At 42.3% G+C, this 23,104-nt stretch overlaps 1 protein-coding gene across 3 annotated transcripts in view; it reads left to right on the plus strand.

Annotated features, from left to right (window-relative positions):
* The window catches only part of SCUBE1 (signal peptide, CUB domain and EGF like domain containing 1), a 1,846,233-nt gene that overhangs the window by 695,464 nt on the left and 1,127,665 nt on the right, over window positions 1-23,104 (plus strand). For all 3 annotated transcript variants that reach the window (XM_085652470.1, XM_085652471.1, XM_085652472.1), the window contains one exon: window positions 19,354-19,470. In XM_085652470.1, the coding sequence (XP_085508596.1) occupies window positions 19,354-19,470 (117 nt within the window). The remainder of the gene's footprint in view (window positions 1-19,353; window positions 19,471-23,104) is intronic.

Raw genomic sequence — 23,104 nt, forward strand, 5'->3', positions numbered from 1 at the left:
CTGATTTACCTCTATGACTGCACCAAGCAAGCAATCATCCTCCTCCCTAAGGAGTGGTGCTGCTCTCAGTTCTGTAGGAACTCCAAGTGCACCTGCAAATTCTGAAAAATGATCATTGATTACTGAACTTTTTTTCCCTGAAATCTGGAACTCTGCTGGAAACCCTTCATAATATTTTGCATGGGCGGTTACATTACTGGAGCTGAAAGCATATTCCCATTGAACTGGCTTGGTTTTTACATGTTCTGCACGCAAGCCTTAAGGCCCTTGTCTGTCAGCCCCTTTTGTGCGATCTGATTTATATTCTACTGGGATTAAACCTGCAATCCAGTTCCCAGTGTCCATTTTCCTCACAGATGTGGCAAGGGCCATTTCTCATCTGTGCATTATTAATATTTTAGTTAGGCATGTTGTTAGTAAAGCCTTTACCTTTGCCACAAGGACCATCATTTCCACCTTGTACAAATTACACACCATTGCCTTGTGGATTAACACCAGCACCAAAACCAAAGCCAGATGCCCGAAGACTATCTTGACTAAATTTTTGGAAAAACTTCTTTTGAGCCCCTGTTAATTTTTCCTTCATCTTTTTCTTTTTAGCATTGCAACAGTCACAGCAATACTTTGTGTATGCCAAAATTGCAAATAATGATTTATCCTGCCAGCACATCACACTTTGCTGAATATGCAAACTCATATCCAGACTCAATCCCATCACAAAAGCAAAAACATATCCATCAATGTCTTCTTTCTTGAAATCTTCAAGCCTACTATACTGTCTATAAATATGCATAAACCTCTCATAATATGGATGCACTGATTCACCTAAAATTTGAGTCACTCTCGTAATCCTTGACCAATTTGATTGTTTCTGGGTAACCGTTGTTTTCAAATGCTCAATAACCCAATTACATTCTCCATAACAATTGGCAAAGGTTTATTTTGATTTGCTTCTCTCTGTGGTTTTTCTTCTGGCCACTGTACCATGGTCTTACATTCAAACCACAAATCTCAAGGCATAACAATTGAAAATAACGCATCCAATTCTGTTCATATCACTTTTGAAATAGTTACAATCCTTTTCGCCTATTTATACCACTTCTCGAGCTCTCTTCCGATTTCTGGGAAATTCTTTGTAAACATATAAAGATCACCCCATTGACCGTGGCATATGCACATGTACTCCGCCCTGCATGCATCTCAATGGAAACTCTTTTTCAACAACTACATCACAATTAGAATCACTTGCATTTTCCTTTGTTTTATTCTTTTTTTAAACCCCCGGCTTATTGGGTGGTTCTGTCCATTCTTTGCGATACTTTGTCAGGTCATCCCATTTTCTAACCATCTCTACTTATTCTATGAGAGTATCTTTTAATGTTTTGGGATACTGATTCATCAAATGGTTAACAGACATTCCTATCTTATGAGACACACAAATTCTCTTTTGTCCTAAATCCACTTTCAATTCCCTTGCCAATTCCTGAAGCTTATCAAATGCTTGATGCACATAACTTCCTGCTTCTGCACCCAAACATGCTAAATTCATCTTTACTATACTTTGAAATGTTGTCTTTAATTGATTTCTGTACCTACCTTTATTTCCAAATCTGGTTTTAGTTTGAAAGTATCAATGTCCATCACTTTTGACTCACTAGCTGAAGATGAGCTAGATACAGTCACATCTCTCTTGGCACTCGGCTCTCCTGCTCCTATCTCTTCTGTTTGCACATGCACATGAGCCTCATTATACTGAGGTGGTATCACTTCAGTCAACACACTAAACTGATTCTCTCTGTCAAAATCACTCTCATTCTTTTCTGTCCTGTTCTTGTTTCACAATGTTGTCATCTTTTTGTCTGATTTGTCATTAAAGACAGGGAAAGCACCTATAATTTCTAACACTTGCTGCCTCTATGCCTTCTGCCATAAACACAATTTCGCATCCTTCCAATGGTTAACACCTTTACCAATTTTTCCTTTTAGCATTTTTTATGTGCCCTTTGATTATCCATGTATTCACACTCATGCCAGACTTCCAACAGTGCGGGTGCTAGGCTGCGTCTTCATCTCAAACATGGCACGCCTCAAATTCTCATTTTTTTTTCCTTCAAATGTACTTGTAACTCTTTTATTGTCAGTAGTAATTCCATTCAACTCTTTAAGCCATAAAAATGTGTGTAACACATGCCCCAGAAATATTTCATTGGCAGGGAACCAATTGTGGGTGGAGAAACTCCTCTTAGCTGGAATCGCTGGCTTATTCAAAAGTGCACCCACTGTAATCTAATCTTAACCTAGCTCATAATACAAACAGTACTAAAACAACCAATCTCTATAGAATTTCAAAACAAAACTTGAAATGTGATGTATAAACCACGGCAAATACCTTGGTGCCGCTACCGGGATACGGGACAGAAAAATCAAACTCACCAAGGAAAAGGAGGAGGAAGGAAACATCTTAAGTGTTTTAATCACACCAAGATAGGTACCCGGCTAGCGATAACCCACTTTTAGAGTCAACCTGTCTAACCTTGTGCACTAAGAAATAAATGCTGCTACCCTGATTAGTTTATACACAGCTGGATTATTAAGAGCTTCATAGGACTTTAACCTCATTAGACACCATATGGCTTTTCAGTAGGCAACCTTAATATATTATCTTGAGAGCTTGGATTTCCATGAATCCAAAAACTGTATACAGAATCCAAAACTCTCTGCAAAATTTAAGCAGCTTTTGCTCAAAACATTACAATACAATGCATTTTTCGACGGACGCATGCGCAAAATGAAAACACAAAACACCATTGACATAACATGAAACCATAAGACCACTGGTGTAACACAACACCTTTGACATAATGCTTTGTAACATAAGCCCGCACAGTGTGTTAGTCAACACAATCATGTTCCACTCAAATCAACTCACCACGCTAGATAACCCTATTTATACTCATGTAGTGCAAATGCTAACAGCACCAACTTCTGACCACGTATACCAGCATTAATCCATACAATTCCAAGATTCCCTAACTCCTCAGAATCTTTGAAGTGCACATTTTAAATTCAATTTTGCACCAACATTTTTCCTTACTAATTTACACCAACATTTGCAGCGATTGCTTGCATTCGCTGCCACAATTCTGTCGGCATTTTGCACCAATAAATTCAAAGGGCCGATATGCAGGATGAAGGCCCTGTGAGTCCCAAAGGACGGGGGCTATAGGCAAATAAAGGATACCTTTGCAAGACAATATTCAAAAACCATAATCATGGTTTATTCAAAATTCAAGAATCATTGCAGAAAACAAGAAGTAGTTAGTAAGTCAAATTCAAATCAGTTCCATTCATAATATAAGGGAATTAGCCGTACTCAAAAGAGAGTTCTGTAATGAACTAGCATAAATCTACTCAGTTTGTAAATCAAGGGAAAGTCTATTTATAAAGTCAGATAACAGTCCGACAAGGGAAATGCTCAGTATGAAAGCAAGGAAAAGGTATTTAAACATAAACCAAATAGCAGACTGTCATAGAGTCTGCTTTCACTCTAATAGAGTCTAAGGAAAGTCTGGCACACGTCCCATAAATGGCACATTTTATAGTTTCAGAGAAGTAGAAAAGAAGGCTCTCGGCATAACGTGAGGTGGTGACCTAGGGATGAACAAATAAAGTTACATGACCTAAACCAATCAACATAGCAGACATTGTGTTACAAGCTAATCTATGAACCACCCAAATTTTTAATAAGTAATGACCCTTTTACTCCTCAAGCAAGGGAAATAACATTGTACAATTGATTTTAAATAAATAATAATACAGCTAGAACTGCTGGAATCAACAATCTTTAATTATTGCAACATTACGAGAACATATCTGACATGGCTTCATCCAAACCCCACACTTTTGATATGGTACATGAAGCAGCACAACAGTATCCCATTTTGACTATTTTATAAAAAAGGAAAAACACAGAAGAGGAAAATAATTATATATAAAAAAAAGGGGGAGGTAAGAGGTAAATGTGACGAAAAGGCCCGTCCTCCTATTGATTAGGTTCTAACAAACAAAATAAGGCCTGTCCATTCTGGTGTAGATTAACCCTCCACAGGATGTGAGGAAAACCTGTGTTTTTTTTAGATAGCCCTCACCCACCAGGGTTGCCACTTGGTGGCATGCTTCTTCATCGGATTCTTCCCGTTCCCCTGCGGAACGGGGCATGATTTGACCTATGTAGTATGTGGGAGCACTGAATAGTATAAGAAGATGAAGGAAGTCAATCCATCAATAACTTTATTTTGCATTAAAAATAAAATAAAATTCATTACGAACTTTTAAAACGTTACTAAAAACAATACTATACAGATGAGCACGTTATATCAAATCAGACATCATTTCGATAAGTTATTTGAAAAATTATACATGGCTTTAAAAAATATAAGATATTATAAAATAATTAGATATTGTAATAATAATGTACTCCTGTATAAAATACTAACCCTTTCCCTAGGAGCTAATTAGTGTGTACTCTACGGAATGTAATCATTTAAATATTGCAAAGGAACAGGGTGTTGATGAACTTATCTCACCTTTTAGGACCCGAACAATTAAGTCCATCTTTATCAAATGTTGATTAAATCAGGGTAACGTTATATTAACAGTCTTCCTAGTTTTTAGGACAGCTTGCAAAAAGGACGCCATCATAAAACATACAAATGGTGTTTCTAACTGGAACAGAACTAAAGTAGCTGAGGAATAATTTCACAAAGTGAGCTTACGCAAAAGCGGGACAAAAAATGTTTCCTCTCCATCACATATAAGGCACAGAAAACAAGAAGTGGTAAGTAGTTTGTTTAGATGAGGCATCGCAAGGACATACTGATAAATGGTTTGTGAATATGTGTTTTCCCGAGAAACTCAACATCAGAGGAACATAATGTAATCGTAATCTTGTCAACAGACAATGGTGCTGGGGATTCACAACAAAAGAAAGATAAGAGGAATGTCCGCATAGCACAGGAGGTGAGGCCAAATAGGTAATTACTGTGCTTTTTGATTTATTCCTCTCCCATCTTATCTGTTCACTTTTTGCTATGAAGAGCTCTTTCAGGCTTGATTGTTTGGTAAGATTCACAGCTGCTAGGATTTTTATACAGATCCTCCAGGCCCATAGAGATACGTGTCTGTCTAACATACGTTAACCAGGGAATAGTTACAGCACGATCAAGTTTCATGATATTATTTATGATGTGCTGGTTAAGATGGACCATATCTCTTTTCCAGATTGATAGCCACAGCAGTAGCAATTTTGATTGTATCGCTAATGTAAGGCAGTCCCAATTCCTTATGACCATTATAGTTGCTGCAAGTACCTGGGATTGACAGTAGCCTTTTAGCGAACTTATCCTCAATGACTTGTGGTTCTTCCATATACGTGGTTCCCCATATTGCTACCCAATGTGTGGCGGTAGTGATTGTTTTTCCTGAGTAAACTTTAATCGATTCTTCAATTGGTTTACAACCCAAATAGTTAGCAAATTTAAATAAGGCACCTATGCTTTTTGTCATGAGATTTGCCCTGTTTGACACTATCTCATTCCACCTTAATTTTGAATCAAATAGAATGCCTAAATAAGCAAATTTGTCCATCCGTTCTATGCTTTTGCCCTCTATATAAAGGTTTCTCAGTTTTTGCTTGTCCCTGCCAACTGTCAAAACAAAGGTCTTTGTTTTGTTCATTTGTAAATCTAATTCTGCCTTAAAAGTTGAATATGTCCTGATGCTATTTTGTCAATACTGCATCATCTGCAAATAGCAGAATAGGAAGCATTGTAGAGGCGGTATGGGGAACATCTTTACTTTTCTCAACCATCACCTTATTTAATCTGTTCGTATACAGTGAGAAGAGAAATAGGGCTAGGACACACACCTACCTTACTCATTTCAGAATTCTAAAAGGTTGGGTGCACTCCCCCTGCTTTCCAAAGCACACCATTGCTACTGCTTGAGCCTATAATTGTCTAATGAATAAAATTATCCCAGCATCAAATCCCATGGCCTCCATAATGGACCATCATTTGTCGTGGGCCACACAATCAAAAGCCACTGAGAGACCCATGAAGGACTTGTGGAGCTGACCTTCTATTACTATTGCATATTTTGACGCTATCAGGGTTAGGTTTAGGCCCTGATCAAGTGTCCCCCTGCCCTTTCGGAAGCCATATTGAACCTCAGCTAAGATGTGTTTATCCTCTGCCCACTCCTCTAATTGATTTAGCAGCAGTCTTCCCATTAATTTTACTGTTCTATCTATTAGGCAGATATGGCGGTAGTTAGCTGGGTTGGACCCATCCCCCTTCTTGTATATCGGGATGATCACGGATTGCTTCCATGAGGGTAGGGGGCCTGTTTAATTGCACTGAATACAATTGTTAGAAGGGTGGCCCATAAAGTTCTGTTTGCAAGGAAGAGATCTACCGGGACCCCATCTGGTCCAGCCGTCTTCATGGCAGAGGACTGAGAGAGGGCCAATACTATTTCTTTGATTCCAAAAGACAACTTGGGTATTTCCCCTTGAGCTAGATCAATTACTCCCTCACTCGACTTTCTCCTTTTTTGGTAGATTGACTGAAGGTAGGTTACCCAGGAATCTTCGTCTATATATGTGTCTGGTGATGGACCTCCATCTTACTGCAGATAGGGGTGTTAACTACCTTCCAAAAAGCTTTACTATCCCTGGTAGGTGATGCTTGGATTAGATTCTCCCAGGTTTCTGTCGTAAATTCATTGAATCTTTTTTTTCTGGCTAGCTTATATGCCATCCTTCAACCACTAATTACGTTTCTGTTTCTTGGTATGGTTCTTAGTGTTTTTCTAAGATTTGCTGCTGCAAGGGAGCAATTCTTCCCAAACCACCTATTTGTAGTGCAGGACCTTTTTTTGGGTGGGGGACCATTAAAGTCGCGTGCATTCCAGAATCTTTCCAAATGCCTCGATCACCTGTTGTTCATTTGCTTGGGGATCTAGACATAACAGAACCTCATTATTATTTTTTTAATTACAATCTCTTTTAGCAAGGTGTCTACCTCCACTTTATCCCATCTTAGGGGGAACCCATTTTTACTTTGTGGAATTGGTTTTGGGGCACATTTTAGCTTCTTTTTCTAATGTGGATCCCATTGTAAACTATAGCTCAATGAAGCATGGTCACTGAGACCAGACATCTTAACCTTAGGTTTTCTTGAGGTATCACTAAAAGTGTCAGAGGTGATTATGTAGTCTATAGCGGAACATGTACCAGACCTATAAAAAGTAGGGTCAAGCTCACCTTTACATACATTAAAATAGTTTCTGATTTCAAGCTGCCAAGAGATCAGTAGGTTGTTTAGGGCATAAACAGAGCCTGCATGTTTGAAATCGCTGATTGCTCCGCCTTGGTGGTCTGTTACCCCGCATATTTGTGGCTCATCTTTAGGGCAGCTGCTGGTGTTGAAATAACCTACCCAGACAATTAATAAGGGTTTGGGGTGATTATATATCAGCTCCTCCATAGTTCTGCCGAGTTCCTCTACCACAGAGACTGGATTCATGGAGTTATTATTATAGAAATGTATTAGCAAAAGGTGTCTGTTGTTGTGTCCCTTTGCAATTAGTATGTGGAAATAAGGGGAATTATTCCAGAAAGACGGAAGGGACTAAAGGGTCTGTCGCGCTTTGGACCAAGTGAGGAATTATTTGCACACCAATAACCTGGTGGATTATTTTGTGAGGTTTTCGATTGGAGCTATATTTGATTGTGTCATAGCACCTTCCTTCCCCATCCTAACAGATTTGTTAGATACTAGATCCTGCAACATGCGCTCTATGGAAGCCAAGCGTAGTGTTATTGGTTGCAGTAGCAAAGACAGTTTATCATAGAGTTTGTCACAAAGATTATCCCATTCTCGGGCGACAATGCTACATTAATCGGGGGATCTCGAGGATTAACTTTAGGCTTCATCGAAAGGCACCTCTGTGGCCTCTTTTGTAAGGCCTCTTTTCCTTTTTACAGTGTCCTTGGCAATGGGGATCCCAAGGGTTTCCATACTGGGAGTGGAATGAGAAAAAATACAGGTTGATGACTCAAGGAGCAGAGGTTTTGGGATCGCCTCACGTGATCTCAATAGTTTGGTTACACTCTCATGTTACAGAAGGCCTAGAGTCACTACACCCGCCCCCCATTGAGAGGCTTTTTCATAACAATCTCTTTTGCAATGGCTGTCGTTGCTTTGGCTAGGAAAGGGTCTAAGGCAGTAATGGTTACCTCTTCTGATACTGATGCTGACAGGTTACTCTCCTTCTTTCCCATTTTTACTTATCCCTCCAAAGTCTTACACTGGAAAGCCAGGTGTTAGAGGGGGGACCCAGCCCAGCCTCCTCCGGGCTTTGATGGGGGCAAACGGGCCTGCCTTTGGCCCGGGCTTTTCCCAAGCACGGCCTGGGCCCATCCGCGCACATCCGGCCCTGCAGGAAAACGAAGCGAGCCTTTGATGGTGCAAGGTGGCTCCTCCCACCTCCCCCAGGTGAGCGATGAGCAGAGTTCACTGGGGGACCGAGTCCCACCCCAGCACAAAGAGGCAGCTCTAGATGCGCCAAGCAAACAGTAACAACAGAAGAAAGGCGTCTCGCGCTGCGAGAAACAGAGTGCGCAAGGCTGCTCCTCCCGCCTCCCTCAGGTGAGCTATGAGCGGTGTTCGCTGGGGGACTGAGTCATGTAAATTGCCAATATTTTACTTCATGGGTCCTCCGGTGGTACGTTACGCTTGTAGTCACACTAGCACCAAAGCAGCACCTCAGCGTATTAACCTATCACCTAGGTTAATACCCAAATGTGCTGCTTTGGTGGTAGTGTGGCTACAAGCATACCTTACCACCGGAGGACCCATGAGGCAAAATCTTGGCCAGTTACATGTATTAGGCAGTATGCAAAGTAGGTATTAAGCAACAAAACAGATGCGATCAATCCATGTTCATTATTTTAGCATGCACAGTGTGTGCTGGAGTCGTATTTGAGCACTACCTTAAGGGAGGATTCAGAGTGCTAATTTCCTTTGCCCTGATGAAAAGCCTTGGGCGTAGTCTTGAAACATGTAGACACCTAGCAAAGCAGGTACATTATCACCTAGACTTCCCACTTTCTACCTGTTTTGTAATCATATCACCTAGAGGATAGATTAAAGGATTCACCAACCTAATTGGCAGGTATTTTTTAATCTTCTACACAAGACCCCTCCCACTCCTAATAACTTCCATCATCTGATCATACTATTCAATGCTCTCTCGTACTTCATAGGCCGCAGCACGCCCGTTCCACAACGGAATGGGAAAAACCCATGATGAAGCATGCCACCAAGGATGGCTAATCTATGCCAGAACAGACAGGCCTTCTTTTGTTTGTAAGAGGAAAACAAACATACATGCAGTGAACATAGTTGAGCAGTTTTGTAAAGCCAATTTTTCTTCAACTTCAATGCAAACAGGCGAAGGCTGAGTAAATGAGTTTTGAGGCCTAATTCTAATAACTAAACACACATAAATTAACATTATTTTTATATTACTACATCTGCTCTAACAACATTTTAGGAAAAGCGGATGGTTTAGTTGTATGCCTATTTCCATTGAGTCCTGTCACAGAGCACTTCCCCTCCTCCTTAGCACCAAAGCTCCTAGCCACCTGCATTTGTCCGACAGTATCTATGATCTACACAAGAAGCATGATGCAAGGAGAGTGAAAGAGGGACCTATGGACAAGAACGAAAATCTGGTCAGAATAGGTCATGGTGCCTGCATCGGCCCGCCAGTGATCCCTGAAAAATGCTAAACGAGCCTTCTTGTGCAAAGCAAGGAACATTAAGGAGAATGAATGTAAAACAAGAATAAAAGTGGGAAACATAAACTCTTGCCTTCTACTGCTACCCCTCCACCTCTTCCTACTATTAACCCCTTTCTTCTATCCTTTTATGTGTCTGGCGTCTCTCAGCCTGCTCTCTCCATTCCTCAACCTTTCTCTTGCCGCTTTTCTCATTGTCTTTTTCCTCCTCCGCTAGCCACTCCTCTCTCCTTTTTAGGTTGAGCATTCAAGACCTCTTGTATATACTTTAGTATATACTTATATGTGTATGTACTTTGTGGGCTGTGGAGATCAGCCCTAGGACTTGTCTGCTTACGCTTAGGGACTTTTTATTTCTGTTCAACTGCCACTACTTAACTGTCTTGATCGAAAACGACCAGCAGAGGTCAGTGAAATACTAGAATCACTTTAGCTTTCTCTAGATTCCAGTCCATAGAAATTGTCTTCCACGAGCACCTGTAGACAATAATATTTTTTTCAAATCTTTTATTTTCAGTGATATGACCACCGAAGGCCCTGATTTTATATTAAAACAGAGCTTTGAACTATACCATTTACCGCTGAAAGGCAATATTTCTCTCCATGTGTTACCATACCTGGCGTGTCACGCAGTTTGGGGCTTTCTTTCTCTCCATGTTAAAGAACAGCAGATGTTTCAGCACCCAGGCTAATGTGCTGCATAGCTAAATACATATAAGGTCCCAAAGGTGAGACCGATTGCATTGCAAATGCTTGTTATGGTCGTGGACGTCTTTTATCTTTCTTCCTTTCTTTCTCCCTCCTTTTTGCTTCATCATCGCCTTTCTTCCCTCTCAAATCCCCCTTTTTAGGTCAAGTCTAGAGTCGGCGCACATGCGCAGCTCTGCGAGGCATGGTGTGTTTTATATGAGCAGTTTGGCCACCACTTTTGATTAGTTCCTTCCTGTGCCTTTCCAACTGCTTTACTTTTGGGTGGTCAATGTTGGCATTTGTCCCTCCTTTGTGTGGGTTTCTTTCGCCCACTGCAACTGGCCCTTTTACATGGATCATTTTGCTTCAGGCCATTTGTTACTGCAGAGCACTCGTTTTTTAGGTCTCGTGAGCCAAAGGCTCTAAGAGACATTTTATATCTGGGCTTTTCAAAGTGCGGCCGTGGCCTAAAGCTACAGTGCACGTGAACGTGCACGCGCGCAGCGCCATGTGTCTTTCCTCCGTAGTGATCGTAATCACGATCACTTTCACTTTCGCGGGCTCCTCTGTTGCTGGCATTCCCCCCTCCCTTCTCGCCCAGCCCTTCTGTTGCTGGCATTCCCCCCTCCCTTCTCGTTCAGCCCTTCTTGTTTTTTTTTACAAACTAAGCACTGGCGCTGTACCAAAGGTTCTTCACTTTGTAAATGAATAATACTTTGCTCGTTGAGTGGCACAGGTCAAAAACCACAAGACTCACAACACGCAACGCATTAATGATCCCTCAAAAGAGTCTTTGCTCTCATTCGTATGATAAATATTTTTGTTAAATCACCTAGCAACGTTTAACTCAACGTGCAGTGGGTTTCCTTGCCTGCACGTATGATGCAAGACTACCTTTAAATTGTAGACGTGGCCTGCACATCAGCACTTGCATTATGTTACATCAATTTAACAACCGATTCAACTCTAAATGGTTCACATTCAGCAGCCGGAGTTAACCATTGGTGGGCCGCAAAAAGAGAAACAACTGTATCAGTGCCCCTTTTTGCAACATTATCTGTCAGATGATATACGGACCAAAGTGCCTGTTGCTTCGCCTCTGCTATCATTGAAATACCAGATAGTAGATAACAGGGGCGCACTCAGTAACACATCAGTCATTCGTGGTTAACAGCATTTCTTATCAATAGAACTCTTAGCAGCAACACTCAGCATGAATGTATTACAGTGACGTGTCCCAGCAACATGTACATTGGACTATATGAACGATGATCGAAAGAATGCCTGCCCTACCCAAAAACATTTTCTGGCTTCCGGTTTCCAGCAGACTAAAAGTTCATGTTCCTGTGCTGCTGGTAAACCAAATTATGTTTGGCCACACACTGCAAGACACGTAAAATCTAAACGCTCTGGCATGGTGTTCAAGGGGATGGTTAATTTATCCAGTGGTTAATTGGTAAAAAAAAAAAGCATAAGTGCTGGGGCCCTCGTCAGGAGGCAGCTTGCACCAGCCCATTTCTCCTGTTAGCGCCGCCAGTTAATTAATTTACTCTGTTTGAGGACATACGTTGCCTTGCGTTGCATCTTTTCTTAGTTTGCAACTTGCAATAAAGGCGCTGGCCTCACTTTTCTCTTGTGTATTAGGGATGGTCCCACATCAGACAAAAAGTCATCTTGCCCCTGCACTCTTAGTACACCATTGCACACATGCCCCGTCATAATTTGCTCTGTTGCTTTACTTGTCATGTCAGTGACGCTCTTCCATGTTAAACTGTCATTACCCCAGGTTGCATTTGTCACATTTAGAAAATGCCTCTTGTTCTGAGAATCCTACAGGAAAATGAGGCATAACACGGGAATCGTTTTTTGACTCGCCGAATTCTGCATGTTTTGCCTTGTTCCAGGCCTTTTTCAGTGATAAATTTGGACCGGCACGGCCTGCCAGAATTTATCAATGAAATAAACACGAGGAGGGTAATTCCGATACCTGTGAAAACATGTTTGAAGTGCTATCAGAATTCAACCCTTAACTCGCAATGAGGACCTTAGACTGTGCATTCATTCAAGCACTGGCTTTGTCCCTGTGTTTGCTCTTCTCATTTATTTCATAGCCCTGTGCAAACATGAGAGGAGATGTGGACTTTTGACACGTGGCCTGTTTGAAAATGGTGCTTGCATGACTTGATTTCAAACGAGTAGTGAGTGGGGAGTCTCTGGAAGTAGTCGTGTTTGGGCAGAGCAGGCGTGGGAGGGTGTGTGTGTGTGTGTGGGGGGTGGGCGGGAGGGGATTACACTATTTTCAGTCAATCAGAATGACAATCCTGAAACGGGTAGTCGAAACACAACACTACAACTCACCTCGCCGTATGCACAAACACATAACTTTTTTTAACCACTCTGCACGTTCTATCATTATTTTCCTAAATTTGCAGAGGATGTTTTTGCCATTCTCAAGTTCTTATTAGGGAATCGCACACAATGATTGGGATGCTGATTGGGATGCATCATTCTTATTAACTGGCCACAGCCTCGATGCTTTATCTGTTCATCAGCCTGCATGTGCATGTACTCTCAGTACAACAGGCTCGTGGTAGGTCTAGTTCAATTATAATCGGCCATTATCATTGATTTGCAATTGATTTGTTGACCCCTAGCAGACCTTTCATTTGAATTACACCTGCATGTGGTTTCTCACCTAATGAGTGGTCATTGTGGGTTTTTTGGGGTTTTTTGTTTTGCTATTTGTGTTAAGTAGAGCATAGCTGTCAACAGAACAGATACAAGAGGCCAATAAAATCCAAAGCAACAAAAATACTCTACCCTATTAGGGATCAAAAATACACACCAAGTTGAAATGCGCTTTAATGATGATTCAAACAAGAAAAACATATCAAGTGAATCTTCATCCTAGTTGTGTATCTCTAAATGTTGACGTTTATTCATTATTTATTTGTGAGGAGTTTTGTAGGTCTCTAAATGCCACAGAGACTATCACAGAGTGCTGCAGCAGCAAAAAAGACATATCTCTCACTACTCTTCCTCCGTTTACATGTCTAGGTGCAGAGACCTAAGTCAAGTTAAGAGCACCACTCTGGTTACTATCTCTGGTCACCAGTTCAACCTCTCATGTTCAGGCAGGGCTCTCTCTCTCTACCTCTCTTTCTCTACCTCTCTACCTCTCTTGCCCTCTCTATCTCTCTACCTATCTACCTCTCTCTCTACCTCTCTACCTCTCTTCCTCTACCTCTCTACCGCTCCCTCTCTACCTCTCTCTCTACCTCTCTCTCTCTCTACCTCTCTCTCTCTCTACCTCTCTCTCTACCTCTCTCTCCCTCTACCTCTCTACCTCTCTCTACCTCTCTATATATCTCTACACCTCTCTCTACCCCTCTCTCTACCCCTCTCTACACCGCTTTCTATACCCCTCTCTCTATACCCCTCTCTCTACCCACTTCTCTCTACCCACCTCTCTCTACACACCTCTCTCTACACACCTCTCTCTCTCTCTACACACCCCTCTGTCTCTCTACACACCTCTCTCTCTCTACCTCTAAGTGGCAGCCGGAGGCTGATAACACTGCTTGTCCTTTTATTTAAAAAAAAACAAGCATTGGCATAACCAATAGGTCTCGCCTTTGGGGCCTTCTAAGTGTTTAACCATGCAACAGTTAATGTTGTTGCACCAAGGATATTGTGCTGCATAACTAAATACTTATAAAGTCCAACAAGCGAGACCTATTGGCAATGCCAATGCTTGTTTGATATGTGTCTTTGGATGGAACATGAGCGCTTGTGTTTGGAGTTGATGCCTACATGTTTGGGCACCGAGTTCCCGAAGAGACCAGTGCTGCCCCTCTCTCCCATTACATGCCCCATGCTGCACCAACACATTATCCCTCCCTGGCGGCTCACCCCGTCGGTACTTTGTTTTCATCCCCTAAACAGCGATCTGTATTTGCAGCGCGCCATGCGCGCTTTCCCTTTACCACACGCTGTGTGGGGCTGCATCTAAAATACATGGCAGCCATTATTAAAGTGAAATCGCGCATCGCGTGCTGCAAATACAAACAAGAAGGGTGCCATTGCCTATATGCGCTATGTCGCCCCACGGCTTCAGCAATGAGAGGCTACTTGTTTGTATTTTCAGCGCACCATGTGCGCTTTCACTTTGTGAATAGCTGCCTCCCCACCCTGCACTCGCTTCCAGTCAGTGTCGTGTGGGGCGGCAGCTAGTCTTAAAGTGAAAGCACGCATGGTGCGTTAAAAATACAAACAATCGAACAAGGGTCAAAAATTGAGAAATTTCCCCGGCCGCTAATAAAATATAAAGTACAACGCCAAATACACAGTTAAATGTGCTTCCCCAGTGGTGACGACAGACCTAGACAGCATCCTGACCAAATCAGCACTCCGCCAGAGAATGGAAGATGCGTGGCCTCTGAAATGGGAGCAAACAATGGAGCACAGGCTCTGCAAATAATTCGAAATCAGCCAAAACTTTTAATTATTACCACAAAAAAACACCCATCGTGCAAACTGCCTCCTCTAACAGGTGTTTTCCGTTTGTTTTATAATTAAATGACAGAATACACCTGTGTTTAAGAGATTCGCACGCGGGGCGCCAAAGAGGTTTAATCACCTCTACAAAAACTCACCTACGGCAGTGTAAGATGCGTTGCCCAATATAGCACTCCGATCAGAGACCGGTTGAACATCACTAGTGGCTCACCAGGCTTTCATGGAGGCTCAAATATGTGTCTCCTTGGAAACCAAGGGGCATATTAACAAGCCAGGCGATAAAATTATCGCCGCTTTAGCGGCAGAAAACTGCCGCTAAAACGGCGATAATGGGCTTGATAATATGCTCTATGGAATTCCAATTGAAGCCCATGTTAGACGTCCTTCACATTTAACATGGGTTTCAATTGGAATTCCATAGCGCATATTATCAAGCCCATTATCGCCGTTTTAGCGGCAGTTTTCTGCCGCTAAAGCGGCGATAATTTTATCGCCTGGCTTGTTAATATGCCCCTAAGATACCTACAATAAAGGCACTGCTACAGCTACCAGGTGGAGGGTGGGGATGGGAGTCAGTCAGACAGCTATGCGGCTAAACAGAGCAGTGTCTGCTGCTTTAAGAAGGAAAAGCAGGTGGGGATGCGGGAGTCATCATTGCGGTTATGTCCAATGTTAGTGTTTAGTGAGTAGCCCTGTTATCTGCAACCTCTGTAACAACATTCGTTGAGATTGCGTAACTTTCGTCTGCAACTCGCAGCGTGATCGCTTGCACTCTTCAAAGCGGTGAGTAACTCCCCTGTCACTATACTCACTTAGGCTGAAGTGCAGCTCAAGCGTGGGCTGCCACTGAGCTCGTTGAGCTGGTGAACTAATACCCACTAAAACATGAATTAGTTCTTTGTGTCTTTTCTGTCTGCAGGTAAAATATCCATAAATAACACTGTTAGGGAATACTATGGAAAAGGGTTGTGGGCTACAGACTGGAACACACACTAAAAGAAACAGAAATAATTAAAACACAGAGCGTGGGACAAACAGAAAAGGTGAGCATGAAAAAGAAATGCAAGAAAGAATAAGCATTTGCAACCCAATAGATCACCGCTTGCAGATTTTCAAAACACATAAAAATAAAAAGCATTGTCATTTACAATGCCAGTGGCTCAAACTAAACTCTTTCAAATGCGAGACCTATTGCATTGCAAATGCTTGTTCTTTTCTCCCTGTCCTTCTGTTCTTAGCTTCTCCTCCCTCCCTCTCTTCTTCCCATCTCCACTTGCTCATCATTTCTTCACCCTGGTCCTTTTTTACCTCCCTCTCTCCATATATTCTCTGTTTGCCATCTCTCATCCTATCCTATCCTCTCTTAACCTTCTCGGTCTCTTCTCTCTTTTTCTTTATTCTCTATTCTCTCCTTGGCCCTCCACTACGTAGTCTTCCCTCTTGTATAGCTGTATCCATCTCCTCTAACCTCAGATGCTGCACACTCGGCACCCTGACAGGACATACAAGCTGAGCCAGCAAACTCATTGTCATGTATGAGACCGGCTAAGGGGCCACGCTGCCTCACCTTTTTCCAGAAAAGAAGAGTGTATGTCAGGCTGAGCAAAGGTCATCTGGCTGCCTGAGCTGAACTTTGCCAGGCTAAGGAATTCACAGCCCTTTGGGTGTGACCTCCTCAGACTGGCAAAATTGCCTCGAGGTCTTCCCCATCGTTATATGGGAAGAGTCACTGAGTGCCTCAGACTTTCAGTTTAAAGCCATGAAGTGCCCAGGGCCAAATGTCAATCAGTGACACCTCGACACAGTATGGGGTGTGGTCAACAGTCCCACTGACTCCATCCCTCTATTGACTGCTGCCTTCTCTGCCAATGAAGAGAAGGTAGCAGTCCCAACCCTCCTTGGATCTCGGAGGATTTCCTTACCCGGAGCTGCAGGGCAGGTACGTTTTATGTTTTTTAATGCCTGGTGCATGCGTGTATGTATAAATATATATGTTGTGAGTGAGTGTTGTGAACAACTGTGTGTGTGTGCGCATTTGTGAATGCATGGGTGCGAGTGAGTGATTGTAAATGTGTGCCTGTTGCCTGCTCACCGCCCCCATCCATTCTAAATTAGCGGCCATCACTGATTAGAATTACAGAATGTGAGGCCATAGAGACCTGCCTACATTTCTGGAGTCATAACCTTTATGCTTTGCAGCAGTGATACACCTTTGATGTGCGATATGACAGTGTGCCGAATTGTATCGCATAAGTTACCTGACAGGTACATAGTTGAGCCTTTGCATATTCTTTATCACATCCTTAAGCATTCATTTCACATGTGCCACTGTAAGTCCATCTTGCCTATTAATAAACGCCATTTCCTTCCTGGTAATTGTTTTTCTCTTAAGTGTCGGCCTGCAATTCTCAGTATGCACACTGCTGTTGCCTATACAGCAACGCGTAGCAGGAGGCGTCGTTGACCCATGAGAAGGGTGCCACTGAGCATCAATGGATGCATATTAACACTTATAATGGTGCATATTTAACAGTGACTTAGAAGCAGTTTTCCAGTAGAATCAAGTACATATGGTACTTTATCCAGTGCAATTTTGTATCTCCTGATTTTTTTGCCCATGTGCGTAACATGTTACAATCTCTATGCATGTATACCTCTTATGTGTTCTCATGTATCTACATATTTATATTTTTTCCTCCTACTGCAGCGACAAAAGAAATTACTAATCTCCCTAAAACCTCATCAATTCACCACTAGGATTTATCACATTCCTCTTCTAGAATATCCCCTACCTCCACTCTTCCCAAACCTCTTTTAATACTACAAACTCCCAAACAACTCTTTCCAAACTCCTTACTCTTCTATCAATCCTTTATCCTATTCATTCAACCAACAGACTCTTTGACTCATCCCAAACCTCTTACTACTATGAACTCCCAAATAATCCTTTCTATACTCTTTCCTCCTGTAAGCATCCTTATCGTATTCATCCAGCTAACAGAATCACATCTACCACTTTCACCACTCACAACAACAATTTCTATTTCCCCCTACTAATCCACCATTAATCCACCTTTGGGTTCCGGAGTAGTGTGCTACTCGCTGAAACGCTCTTCAACGTCTCGTATGTGGTAGTAAGAGCTATATAAATGCAATTACAATTGTAATTATCGGACCTAAATTGAGCAGGGAGATGCAGAAATTATCACATCTGGTAATTATAGGCACCAGACAGTGCATGTCAATAATGAAATATCTCCTAGATTTACAAGAAAGAAGCTCAGATTTGGGGAGTGTCCCAGTCCCTTGAAGCAGTTTTGAGCCTTCACATAATGAAGGAAACCAATGACATCAGTGTGCATGAAATTCAAGTGTCTTGGATAACGAGGTATTTTATGGTGCTGTCTTTCCTGTGGCAGAAGCACAGATGGAAGGGGGCAGCCATTAACCTACATGGATGTTTGGGTTTGGCTTCACAGTGTAACTGTCACCTGACCTTTTACCCTACACCAATATTTTACAGTTCCCTCCTTCTGCACAAATACATCTGCATTCCTATGCTATTTACTTGTAATGCTTGACATTACCATACAACATTTGTTTAAGCCAGACCTATTGGTATTGCCATTGATTATTTCTTTTATTTGTTTCTTTTCTGAGTGCAACTTCCTTACCTTTCCTGTGCCCTTTCCTGTTCTTCCAATTGTGTGTATTTTTGCTTTTATGAACTGTATCTTAATAAACAGTTTGACCCTCATTACGAATGCCATGGTAATTCCTATATAGCCAATAACAACAGTTACTGTTTCCATTGAAATACACAGTTTATTTTAGTTCCACAAAGAGTTTTTAACTGCTGGAAGCAGTTAAAATGTCTGTGTTATAGTCTGCGAAAAAATGAGTAATTACCACAGGAATAGGACTCCAATTTACTGATTCCACTGGTAATTTCTCATTGCTTAGTGGTCCCTTAGGGTACACATCTGAATTTACTGGATTTACTACTATCCATGATATCAGTATCTCAAGATTGGGAAAAATCTGGCCTATTTTTCAAACTCTATATATTTGTGGTGTTAATGATACGAGCTCTGATAGTGAGATATGTCTGCCTATAGCAAGGCGTAACAAAATATGTATGATATATATGTAACCTAACAAAACAATTAACAATAATCATAGGAAATAGTTGCCTTCTTAGCAATGTTATTTGGTTCAGTAACTACAGTTAGTAGTGACCTACAATTCTTATTGTTGTTTTATTTACTTTTCATCCCTAGAGACATGTGCTGTCAATAATGGTGGCTGCGACCGTACATGCAAGGATACAGCTACTGGAGTTCGTTGTAGTTGCCCGGTCGGATTTACCCTACAGCTGGATGGTAAAACCTGCAAAGGTCAGCTTCTGCTTGATTTTTCATGCATAATAAATTAAGGCAGACATTACTTCTGTTCTGGAAAAATAGTGACATCAGGCAGGATGAGGAATATCCAGAAGGTTCTGGGACAAAAAGTTAACGCTGACCTATGGGCGACCTTTACATTCGTGTATAGTGGCTATAGTGTATTGCAGAGCGACAGTTTGCGCTTAACAAATGCACATTTACATTACATTACATTACATTTATTGCACAACACTTATTTATTAAGGGTGAGTAATGTTGCACAAATAAAAATAGCTTGCTACTGATGTACAGTGTTGCAAATTTGCCTTTTTTCCGTGGTCACTCTACATTTGCTGCATTTACTAGATCCTAATTTTGCTGGTAGTTAGTAGGACATTGCATTCTGTGACATTGCAGTCTAGTGCCACAAAAGGTGTGTGCAAAAGTGTTACTATGAAATTGGTTTCACTGAGTCGGTGTATTTAACTCTCCAGTAAGGCCAATAAAAATTGGCGCAGAAATTACACCAGTCGCATGGAGGTTAAATTTCATATTTGGGCTGGAGTGTGCATTAACACTACCCACATATATGGCAAAAATCTTAGGCTTCAGGGAGCACCATTGTGCTTGGCTGGGTTGCAGTTTAAAAAGCACTACCATGTAACATGTGCAGCCGCGGTGCTTCCATTAGTGCGCTGGGACGTTGCCCCACCAGCCGCCCGCAGCTCCCTCAGCGTCTGAACTTAAGGAAACTCTCAGTTTACTTACGTTCAGAGATGCCGAGGGAGAACGGACAATGCATGTCAGTCAGCATGACGTGGGACCGTCCACCTCCTTCAGAGTCTGAAGGGGTGGGCGGTCCGGCGTCATGTTGACTGACAGGCATTGTCAGGGGCAGGCAGCAGCACAAGAGCGCATGAGTGGGGAAGGTCTGTGAATTATTTGCCCGTGCCCAGTCATGCGCACTGGTGTCTGCTCAGGCTGGCGCATGCCCATTAGGAGAGCGAGGGTTGAGCAAAGGCTCAAACCTCGGTCTCCTAATGGGCTGGCGGGCGGAGAGTTAGCGTGCCCTAAGTCAATCCTGGCGCTGCTCCAGCGCCAGGATTGGCTGAGAGGGGTTGCCACTCACTTGCCAGCACTGCGCAGTGATGCGGCTGTTGAAGGCGCCAACAGACCCGAGGGGGCGCGGACCAGGTAAGATTATTTTTATTTTATTTAACCCCCGCGAGCCGCGACTGGTCAGTGCTGGTAAGATATCGCATCGTCAAGGAGCCCTTACACCGCATTACATTCGGACTCCGCCCCACAGCAGCTGCTTTTGGTGTCCTTTGACGCCGAGAGAGCTTGCTTTGCTTCTCTTATCCGTATGGTGTGAAGCCGTCGCAGACTACTGGATACTAAGGACACATGCTTTTACAAACGTATTTTGCTGTATACCCTTCTCTGGCAGTGCCAAACTCCGCAGTGGCTGCTCGGCCGGGCTGCTCTACTGCGACTCAGCCCGAGTGGTTGTCCGCTCAGGCTGGAGCCATGAGCACCCGGCTTACCGTCACCTTCGTGGGTCTTAGTCGTGGTTTTTATTGGTACCGTGCCAACCACGCCTCTACAGAATAGTGGCCATGAAAACGGTTCGGTCGTAGGTTCAGCCCGAAGGCCCATTCACAAGCAGAAAACCATGATCTCCTGGTTTTTTTTTCTTTCTTAATGAAAAAGTCATTCACCCATGCAGACGATCAAAGTGTAATTTTGCTAGTTGCATCTATAACGCCAATGCCATGGGCAACTTAAAATACCTGGGGAAAGGATGAGGTCAGAGAGGATGGTTGGTATTACTGTGCACCTATAAACCATAAAGGGCACCTTTCTTTTGCACCTGAGAAACACCCCACTTTATCGAGACCGCAAGCTCTCTTCACACAGTGATTAAAAGATTAAAACAGTTTTATGGCTGAGAGAGTGCCAAGGATTTTGCCATTACAAGGGGGTAAGTGAAAATGAGCTTACACTCAGGATATATACATCTCAGTCGTGCTTCGTTACATTTTCTTTCTGCTGTGACGTTATTCCTAATTTATGGCCAAGCCCACTAGAAGTATTTGGTGAAAACCGAATTTTAGGAGTCCAATGTTGAAGATACTTTTAATTTGTTTGCATACGGAATATTCTGTAGCCTGCTCGTTTTTTCACATGACATTTTATTCAGTCACTCTTGCACGTTGCATTCTGGGTTTCTAAGGCCATGTTTATAAAGCTCACATTAACCTCATCTCAGAATGCGAAATGTCCGTGGCTAAAATGCCGACATTGCTTAAGTGTGTCACATGTGACGAGAGCCCACTTGACAGCGATGTCTCGTGCCATTTTCTCGAGGCTAGATGAAGCCTTGCGAACCCGAGGGCAGTTTGGAGACGCTGTAATGATATTGGTTGGAAGTAAAAGTGCTTCCTGCTGTGGGTACAAAAGATTTGAGAGTTGATAAACCGGGGGCGTGGAAAACATAATTCCAGTTGCGTGCAGTACACAGTCAATGGTTTAATCACCTTTTTTGTTGATTCAAATGCACACCTTGGGAAACACTTAAATAAAATGGCGGTCTTTCTGGGTAGATAATTACTTCCCCTCCTTCGTTTATTTGTAGTCGAATGTGGCTCAGGGGGAACTGCACCGCCCCGAGGTTTGAATGCAACCTGAGGCATGAATGAATAACAATATCAAGTCATTGAATGATTGGCAGTAGTATACGCCACATGCCATTATGGGCCAAAACTTTGGTGTTTGACTATGTTCACCTGGGAGCTACTCAGAGGTCGGAGATAGGATTTTGGGAGCAATCTCCTAATAAAAGATAAAATGTGAAATTGGCACACTCTTCTACGTCTGATGCTTTGGGTCAATAATTGAATGTTGATTTTTTTTTAATGCATGTTGTACTTGTACTACTAGAGCCAGGTGTGGCAGTGATTTCACACAGCAGCTCTTGTTTCCAGATGGTTTGACACAAGCCAAATGTAGCTTCTGTGTTGCTTTGTAACTGGTGATAGCAGTGGTGTTTTGCCATGAGCATATTGGATATAATGATTGCTCTTCTCTGGGTGTTCAAATATTGGTTTCCCTGGTATATACTTGCAAGTAAATCCTTTGACTTCATATGATGAGAATATTGTCCTATAGGCACCTTTTCTTGTTTGATGTACAATGCAGCAAAATATATAGCATCTCTTGATTAACCGAAGTGTATGTTTAGTGATGCCAATTAAGCATTATTGTTTTGTAGTTTATATGGCACTGCCCAGTTCTTTTCTGTCCTGATCCTGTTCCATGTTCACTTTCACATGTATTTGGTTTTCTCTTTCAATATTGTTTGCATAGCAACTTTCAGTTTATTAACGTGCACAATATGGCTGCCACGTGCTCCGCCTCCCTACTCACGGCAGGGCTCACAGCTCTTGAAGCTCGGTTTTGTGGCAAAAAACTCTGAGTTTCAGCAGGTCTTACATACAAGATGCCTGGGTTATTTACAGACACACTGTTTCATTGCCATTAGGTTTTGCAATACTGTCTTTATAATCTGCCTTTGCCTGAGTGAATGCTTGTTTTTATGACTGCCTCAAGACAGTTCTAGCTACTTGCTAGTCTCATATATGCA

The sequence above is a fragment of the Triturus cristatus genome, chromosome 4_1 (assembly GCF_964204655.1).
Source record: "Triturus cristatus chromosome 4_1, aTriCri1.1, whole genome shotgun sequence".
Classification (NCBI taxonomy): domain Eukaryota; kingdom Metazoa; phylum Chordata; class Amphibia; order Caudata; family Salamandridae; genus Triturus; species Triturus cristatus.